Raw genomic sequence first — 8,777 nt, forward strand, 5'->3', positions numbered from 1 at the left:
ATTGTCATTTGTATCTGCTTGCTAATAGGCTCTGTGCAGTTAAACATAGCAACAAAAGAATTACAGAGTTGCAAGGGACCTCGTAGGTACCTTCTCTGTCTGCCAAGCAACCTGTGTAACTCAGAAAGCTTGTATATTCAATAATAATAACAATAATGATAATGATAATTCGTTGCTGCTTGCTGCCGGCTTATGGCCGGGCATATGCTTCTTTCGATCCATTTTTTTAAAAATAGCAGGGACGATCCCCAATTCCGCTGGGGGGGGGGGGAACGGCGGTGACTCACCCAGCTCCCGTCTGGCACCTCTGCGCGCCCCCTCCAGGCCGTGGGGGGGGGGGGCGGGAAGGAGACACCGCGCTGGAATTCTAATTCAGAACCTGGTTGGGTTCTAGCTCGTGGCGACGTCACCCGCGGGGCGGGGCTGAGCTCTCGGGAGCTGCATAAATGGGCGCCAAGAAGCCCCGAAAGGGAACAGAAGCGGAGCATCGCTCAGTGCTGGGAAGGACTGAGGGGACGCAGCGGCAAGTGGGGACAGGGAGCAAGAGAGAAAGGCGCTTTTCCGGACCCAGTTCCCTTAGCTACATCACTTCCAAGGTAAGTCGACTGTCTTTGATGCGAGGCTGTTAAGGCGGGGTAGCTTTTGGCGTTGGGGGGGGGGAATCGGGGGGCGGTTGTTCGACGGCAATGTCCCGCTGCATTTGGGCAGGGGATCGGGGGGGGGAGGGGGGCATCCCGCGATCAGGCTCACCAGGATCTTTCGGAAGGGGTCGAGCGAGGACTTGGCGGGGGCGAATCCGCTTTGCTGCCTCTGTCCCGAGCTGGACATGGCAGAGACACCCACCCAGTTGTGAGTTCGAGAGACGAGCACACGTGGAAGAGCTTCTTTCTCCTCGTTTCTTTGCTCTTCGTCTCTGTCATGCATGGATCGGTAACTCTGCTCCGGATTAGGGATGGAACCCCGCGAGGAATTGCTTGATCAGGAGCAGGAAGGGGCGTTCATTCCCCTGTGGATAAGGAGCGCTTGCAGGATCAGGCTAGCATGGCCCGTCTAGTCCAGCATGGCCCGTCTAGTCCAGCAACCTGATCTCAAAGTGGGCAGCCAGATGCCTCTGGGAAGCCCGCAAGGAGAGCAGGAGCGCATCCGTCCTCTCGCCCCCTTCCAGCATTCAGAGGCATTGCCTCGGGCCACCGACGGCGAGGCGGAACATAGCCGTCGTGACTAGTAGCCCTTGATATCCTTTGGGGGAGAGCGAGAAGTCGCTTCTTTCACTCTGTGGATTTGGAGTGTCTCGCTAACTCCGGATTGAGTTCGGAGCTAGAGAGAGTGTTGCTGTGATGTCCGCCCCTGCCTCTTTCCTGTTAAAAGCGTGCCTCTCACCCAGTGTGGAAGGGAGGCGCACCGTAGCCAAGAAGGGGTGCGGGCGCGCGCTTATTCCGGATTAGTGCAAGTGCCGTGTAAACGCCCTGAAACGTCTTTCCCCCCTCCCTCTCCCCAGGCGTCCCCATGACCCTGAACCGCGGCGACAAGCTGAGGTACCTGGACAAGCGGCGGGGCAGCACGCCCTTCGCGGCGCACCACCTGCAGCAGCAGCACCTGCACCGGCGCAGCATGCCCGTGGACGAGCGCGAGCTGCAGGCGTCGCTGCCGCCGTCCCCTCGAGGCGAGCTCTCGCAGCTGATGCGCTGCACCTCCTACAGCCCCGCCGACGACGACGAGGCGCACCGCCAGGGCTGGGCGTCCGACTCCTCCGACTCCGTCATCTCCTCCGGCAGCGACTCGGACAGCAACCTCTACAAAGTCATCCTGCTGGGCGAGCACGGCGTGGGCAAGACCAGCCTGGCCAGGATCTTCGGAGGGGTGGAGGACTGCCCGGATGCCGAGGAGGCTGGTGAGTGTGGAGGAAAGGGGCAGACTCCGGGGGTGGGGCGCAGACGGGGCAGGTGTGGTGCAATTGTTAGAGTGTTGGACTAGGACCCAGGAGACCAGGGTTCAAATCCCCACTCAGCCATGGAGCTCCCCGGGTCACCTTGGGCCAGCCTCACCTACCTCACAGGGTTGTTGTGGTGGCAAATTCAGAAGTGAGTGGAGAATCCTGTGTGCCACGTCCAGCTCATTGGGGGAAAGGCAGGATAGAAATGAATTAATAATAAATAAATTCAAAAGGTAGCAAGCAATCTGGAGATCTGCTGGGGAAATGGATCTTCAGAGGGCTGTATGCCTGAGCAATGTAGGGCTGGCTGGATCAGTCCACCACTGCCTGTCGACGAATCAAGGAACACAAGAAGCTGATTTATACTGAGCCTGACGATAGGTCCATAGGCTTATTATTGTCCACACTGACTGACAGCAGCTCTCCAGGGTTTTCATGCAGGGAGTCTTCCCCAGCCCTCCCAGGAGATGCTGAGCATCAATGCTGGGAGGGAACTTCCTCCAAGAATTAGGAGCATGGGGAATGGCAGCATACGGAATAACCAGAGCTATAGGTCCATTTAGCTCAGTATTGTCTGCACTGACTGGCAGTGGTTCCCGAGAGTTTCAGATAGGGAGTCTCTCCCAGCCCTACCAGGAGAGGCCAGAGACTGAACCTGGGACCTTCTGCATGCAGAGCCCTCCTGGATCAGTCCAGTAGTCCACAGAGCTCAGCATCCTTTTCCCCACAGTGGCTAACCAGATTGCGCCTCTGGAAAGCCCACAAGCTGATAGGCTTTCTTCATTCATCATGATTTTTTTATTGTCTCTCTTTAAAGCCATCTCTGCTGGTGGCCACTTCCCCTTTTCTAGTAGCAAATTCCTCATGGTAATACTGTACTATGTGTGGGGGTGGATTAAGATCTTTAGAGACACAAAGCACTGCAAAGATTATGGTTCCCCCATATGTAATTCAGAAGAAAAAGAGTATTAAACTGCAAAATAATTTTTTTTTTCAAAATAACACAAAGTTTACAAGTATGCGGAAATGTCCATACATGTGTGTCATGTGAAACACCTGATCTTAGTCCCTTGCTTTATTTTGATATGCACCAGTGGGGTTTCTCCCTGGTTTAGTTGGGGAGAAGTAATAAAAAGAGAACAGAAAAATGGGGGAAGCATGTGCAGTGTGAAGAAGTCAATTGTCAAATTCCTGTCCCCACCCCATTCTCTTTGTGTGTAAAACAGAGTTGCATTCAGGCCAGTTCTGTTTCATTTGGCAACACAGAACTCTAGCATTGACAAAATCAGACATCCATACAATACTTGTGGGCTTCCCTAGCAATGGTGCTGAGGACACTGAAGGGGCACAGCTTCTAGGAAGTGTTGACCCCCCCCCCAAGATTTTATGATATTTCAGTTCCCTTCAACCGTGACCATTGGGCATGCTGGCTGTGGCTGATGGCAATTGAAGGCCAGCAACTTTTGGAGGGTCACTGATCCCCCATGCCTGCTGTAGAATAAGTTAAAATGATTCTTTGGTGGGGAGGGGGAACTTGTTGGAGAATATTCAGCGGGGTTGGATTAATGTAACTTGGAATTACTTAGAAAGTTTTGTATTAAAACTGTTGCCTTTTAGAAATTTATTTTTATTAGTTTTCAAATTATTATGGAACCACAGAGACAAGTAACCAACCAAACCAAAATACTGTATCCAACTAAAGACAAAACATACAAAATCTAAGCATATTAACTAACAACACCCAGTCTAAAATAATGACTACCATAATTCTCTGAATGGCATGGGCAGAAATGCTTGTAAACCTAAAATTAAACTATAGGAAATAAAATCCCACTATACTGAAGAGAAATGATCTGGATCTTCCTGTCCCTTGAGTGTTATTTTTGTTCTGCATTGACTAAATTCCAGAGGGTTTTTAAAATTAATACCATAAGGATATAGTCAGATTAAAAATAATAATCACACCTGTGGATATGGCAGATGTGTCTGTTGTTTGACTGAAAAAAGTGGATTGAAGGAAGCTCAAATTCTGCCTGTTGCATTTTGTTATTTGAAAAATATGCCTTGTGTGTGTTTTATCTTCCATACTTTGGTTGCTGTTACTTGAATAGTTGAATAGCCACCTCCACCACTTCTTACCATTCAAATCTGAATAAAGCAAAAGAAATGTTAAAGCATGGCTTGCATTGCATTCATTCCATGTCCTTTTCCTATCAAGTGCTGTGCTGGAACTGTTTGTACAACAATAAATTTAGAAGGGATAATAATTGGAAGCAGTACAAGGATGGCAGAGGCTGCTTTGTTTATGCACCAGATAAGGAGTTGTATCACCATCTAGTTTGTTCAGGTGCTTAAGCTTAACTGCACAGTTAAGCTGCTGTTTTATATTTCAACTGATTTGGCACCTCAGTCTTAAAACACATCTGCTTTGACTAGAGTCCCAGGATTTTAAAATGGAGCTAGATTCCCAAATCCTACCACCCTATGGCTACACTCCTGGTAGTCTTACTTTGCAGTAATGTTGCACTAGATGTAATATTAAGCATGTTTACTGAAAAGCATGTTAAGAGTTACAGTCCCATGGAGTTGTCTTAACTGGATTTTGGATCTGACTCTCTGATGCTCTTAATGCAACAAACATCTTACAATAAACATTTTGTGGTCCCTTCCAACTCTACAATTCTATGAATCTTGAGGGGGGGATTACGGTATGTTATCCTAATGTCTTTTTAATTTCCTTTATAGGCAACACATATGACAGATCTATCATAGTTGATGGTGAGGAAGCTTCTCTGGTGGTGTTCGACATTTGGGAGCAGGTAAGGCATTATTTACTTCAAATGTTACATAGATTCAGTGCTTTTTTTGGGGGGGGGACGCAGAGGTACGCATACCCCTAAACATTTTGTGAATCTAAGTTTGGCCTCATTGAGTATTTCAATATGAGTAGGAAAATGAGAGTACTCCTAAACATTTTTGAAGAAAAAAAGCACTGCATAGATTTGTATCCGATTTTGTGGCCCGAATTGTTTTCATGTGTTTGCTTGCAACAAGTTAAGCTGCATTCTGTGTAAATTAGTAATATCTTTAAACAAGATAACCAGTTCATAAAGCAGTAAAGCACAAAGATCTGGATGTAGCAAACTTAAGTCTGTCTGTACGCTACTGTATATCTTTAAAGCACATTCAAAACACACTTTCTCTCAACAAATTATGGGCACTGTAGTTTATCCCTCAGAGTTACAATTCCCAGCAACCAATAGCAAACTACAGTGTCCAGAATTATTTGGGGATGGAATATGTTTTGAATGTACTTTAAAAGCACAGTGTGTACCCTGCCAAAGCACAGTACTATAAATGCTTGCATTGCTGTGCCTTCTTACCCCTTCTTGGTCCCTTCCATATCTTGCTCCAGTTCAGGTCTGGGAATCTTTGAGCTGCTGCATCTTGCTGAACTATAAGACCATCACCATTGGCTGTGCTTGCTGGGGCTGATGGGAGTTGTAGTTCAGCAACATACAGAGGGCCAAAAACTCTCCACCCATATTCTTCTGGCTTGTTCTTTAAATCCAAGTAACCATTCTTACTTAGAGCTTTAACATGATAGCATATGCAGGGGTCAGCAACCTTTTTCAGCCATGGCCTCGTCCATCGTCCCTCAGACCATGTGGGGGGCCAGACTATATTTTGAAAAAAAATATGAATGAATTCCTATGCCCCACAAATAACCCAGAGATGCATTTTAAATAAAAGCACACATTCTACTCATGTAAAAACACCAGGCAGGCCCCCACAAATATTCCAGCGATGCATTTTAAATAAAAGGACACATTCTATTCATGTAAAAACATGCTGACTCCCAGACTGTCTGCAGGCTGGATTGAGAAGGCAATTGGGCTGCATCCGGTCCCCAGGCCTTAGGTTGGCTACCCCTGGCATATAGCCACCTTGGTTTGGTCCAGGTTCATATATACCAGGCAGGTATAGGAATGCCCTTTTGTGGGGATTTGCTGGAAGAAGTTTCATTTTTTTAAAGTGTTTTGATTGTACAACATCCATTTCCCCAGCCATGAGGTCTAGTGGCTTACTTTAAAAATTTGACCCACAGTGGGATGATTCCTCCCTCAACTCAAGTTGCTAAAATAGTTAGCAAGTAAAAAAATATCTAACCTAATGTTTACTTTGTTCAGTACAAACCTCTCTATTCCTATTTTTGACTGTAGGATGATAGTCAATGGCTCCAGAACCACTGTATGAAAATGGGGGATGCTTACATCATCGTCTACTCAGTGACGGACAAAGTTAGCTTTGAGAAGGCCTCTGAGCTGAGAATTCAGCTACGAAGAGCGAGACAAACGGAGGACATTCCGATAATTCTTGTAGGAAACAAAAGTGACCTGGTCCGATCACGAGAAGTTTCCGTAGATGGTAAGTTACCTTCTCCTAATATAAATCAAGTGTTGGGCACTTTGTTGTTGGGAGTTGGTGGGGTTGTAACAGTGATTCTTGGGAAGAGTTTCCTAAGTCGCTGAGCTCACCAAGAATTCAACCTGCACTGCTGCAGAGAGGTTGCAGGCAGAATGCAGGAGATGTGAAAGCCCCAACACTGCATTTGTGGGGGCTGGTTTCACATATGCATGTTTACTGTTTGATTGCAAGATACAAATGATGACTTCCATGTGCCAATGGACCACTGTAGATCTAATCCCAAGCAGGATCCTTGAAAACATAGCAATATATAGCAAATATAGCAATATAGATATAGGAAATGGAGCCAGTTCACATACTCTGGAGCCAATCCAGTGTAAAGAAGTCAAATGATGCTTGTGTTTTTGTGAGAACCAGCCATTTGTCACTGAAGTAAGTTGTCTAAACCTAGGCACTGTAATCCTGGCAGCCTGGCCCTATAGAGGTTGGCTACAAGTTTGAACATACTGACTCAGTCCATTGGTCCATCTAGCTCAGTACCATCTACACTGAATGGCAGAGGCTCTCAATATTTCAGATGGGGGACATCCCCAGCCCTATATGGAGATGTCGGGGATTGAACCTGGGACCTTCTGCATGCAAAGCAAATGTTCTATCACTAAGCTACAGACCATACCCATGTATCTAACCAAACAGATTCCTGAAACACTACAAGACATTCTTACCAGTATTGAGCTAGATGGCTAAATTGTCTGATTCAGTATAAGGCAGTTTCCTATGTATGTATGCGCCCACACTTGCACCAACATTTGACACTTGAGATAAGTATTTCTAGTATCTTATTCCTGTGAGTGACTGTAATTTGTTTTAACTGTTTTTAATATTGAATTTTAATTTGCCATAACCTGCTACTGGTGGGCAACAAACCGAATAATGATAATCTCCCACCCTATGATTTTCAACCCTTGTTATAATCTCTTTCCATCAATATTTGGGAGGAGACCATGTGCTTTGCTGGCACGTCATAGTTTTAAATAATTCGGTATCCTCCTTCTGCCCTCCAGAGGGACGTGCCTGCGCTGTTGTGTTTGACTGCAAATTCATCGAGACTTCAGCTGCTTTGCATCACAACGTCAAGGACCTGTTTGAGGGGATCATCCGGCAAATCCGGCTACGCAAAGACAGCAAAGAAGACAATGCCAGGCGGATGGCTAACACCAAAAGGCGGGAGAGCATCAGCAAGAAGGCCAAGCGATTCCTTGGGAGAATTGTAGCCAAGAATAACAAGAAGATGGCATTCAAGGCCAAATCCAAATCCTGCCACGACTTGTCAGTCCTTTAAAAAATGGCTTTCAGCAGGACCAGATGCTGTGTGTGTTTAGCGTGGGTTGTGAACATGCCTTTGACTGTTGAAAGTGTGTGGGGGGGAAAGGACTTTGAAAACACAAAGCTGCACAGTTGGGAGGAAAAATATGCTCCTTGATGCCTTACAGTTCCGAAGCAAGACTTGGAAGTAAGAATACTGTGTCTTCATGGGTAAAACGGTTTATAAGCTTCAGTGTGTGCAAGCTACTGAACTAATTTTCATTCAGCGGCTTTGTATGCCTGCATTCTCACTGTGTATATTTGCCAGCTGTCCTGTGGACATCAGGGGTGCAAAGATAAGAATGGACAATGGTACACACACACAAAATGCAAAATGTATCACCATCAACTTGTCTCCTTTGCAGAGCAAAACTTGAATACATGTACGCAGGCTCGTACACTCTCCTCTTTGGTAAATATATTAAAAAGCAATGATCTTTTAAAAACTAAATGTGGGCTGGTAAAAGGCCATTCAAAGTGCATTTGGATGAGTGAAAGGGAAAAAAATGCAGAATAAATATAGTTTTTTGAAGTTTTAATTTGCACTTTCATTAACTGTTTAATTTGTTAAATTGTTTACATGCAGATTTTATAATAAAGTATTTCTGGTTATAATCTGTTATCATGGTTTTTTTTTCTTATAGTAAAGGCATTGGGAGAGCTAGTGGTATTTTAAAAGTGTCCAAAATGCATATCATAGCATTCAAAGTTTGCAGATTTTTATTTTTAATTAATAACCAAACAGAAAACGGCAGTAGCTTGCCCCCTAAATTAGGGGAGCTCCAGCAGTTGTATGCAAATACATGTAAGCCTCAGAGGGATTATCGTTGATTTTAAATGAAGCACACTTTGATAATGAAGCGCTCTCGCTCTCTCTCTCTCTCTCTCTCTCTCTGTGTGTGTGTGTGTGTGTACATTGCACTCTTTCCCTGTTGATTGTCTTCATACTCCATTGGTTTCCCAAGCTGCCTTCCTCCCATAATACCATAATAAGGCTATGGATAGATATGATTGAAAACAAGGCTGACTCCAAGTTTCAGTGTGGTGCTTG

At 45.7% G+C, this 8,777-nt stretch overlaps 1 protein-coding gene across 1 annotated transcript; it reads left to right on the top strand.

The window, feature by feature from the left end:
- Nucleotides 1-452: 452 nt before the first annotated feature.
- RRAD (RRAD, Ras related glycolysis inhibitor and calcium channel regulator) lies at nucleotides 453-8,341 on the top strand. Its single transcript, XM_083452564.1, has 5 exons — nucleotides 453-596; nucleotides 1,499-1,891; nucleotides 4,679-4,752; nucleotides 6,157-6,361; nucleotides 7,426-8,341. The coding sequence occupies exons 2-5, from the start codon at nucleotides 1,507-1,509 to the stop codon at nucleotides 7,701-7,703; spliced, it is 942 nt and encodes a 313-aa protein (XP_083308690.1). The 5' UTR covers nucleotides 453-596; nucleotides 1,499-1,506; the 3' UTR covers nucleotides 7,704-8,341.
- Nucleotides 8,342-8,777: the final 436 nt, after the last annotated feature.

The sequence above is a fragment of the Podarcis tiliguerta genome (assembly GCF_965153285.1).
Source record: "Podarcis tiliguerta genome assembly, chromosome: 8".
NCBI lineage: Eukaryota > Metazoa > Chordata > Lepidosauria > Squamata > Lacertidae > Podarcis > Podarcis tiliguerta.

What these genes read in the sequence shown, in the direction of transcription:
- RRAD (XM_083452564.1), top strand. Translation starts at nt 1,507, where the DNA reads ATGACCCTGAACCGCGGCGACAAGCTGAGGTACCTGGACAAGCGGCGG. An exon ending in CCCGGATGCCGAGGAGGCTG is followed by an intron (nt 1,892 to 4,678) that starts GTGAGTGTGGAG and finishes TTTCCTTTATAG; the next exon opens with GCAACACATATGACAGATCT. An exon ending in ACGAGAAGTTTCCGTAGATG is followed by an intron (nt 6,362 to 7,425) that starts GTAAGTTACCTT and finishes TCTGCCCTCCAG; the next exon opens with AGGGACGTGCCTGCGCTGTT.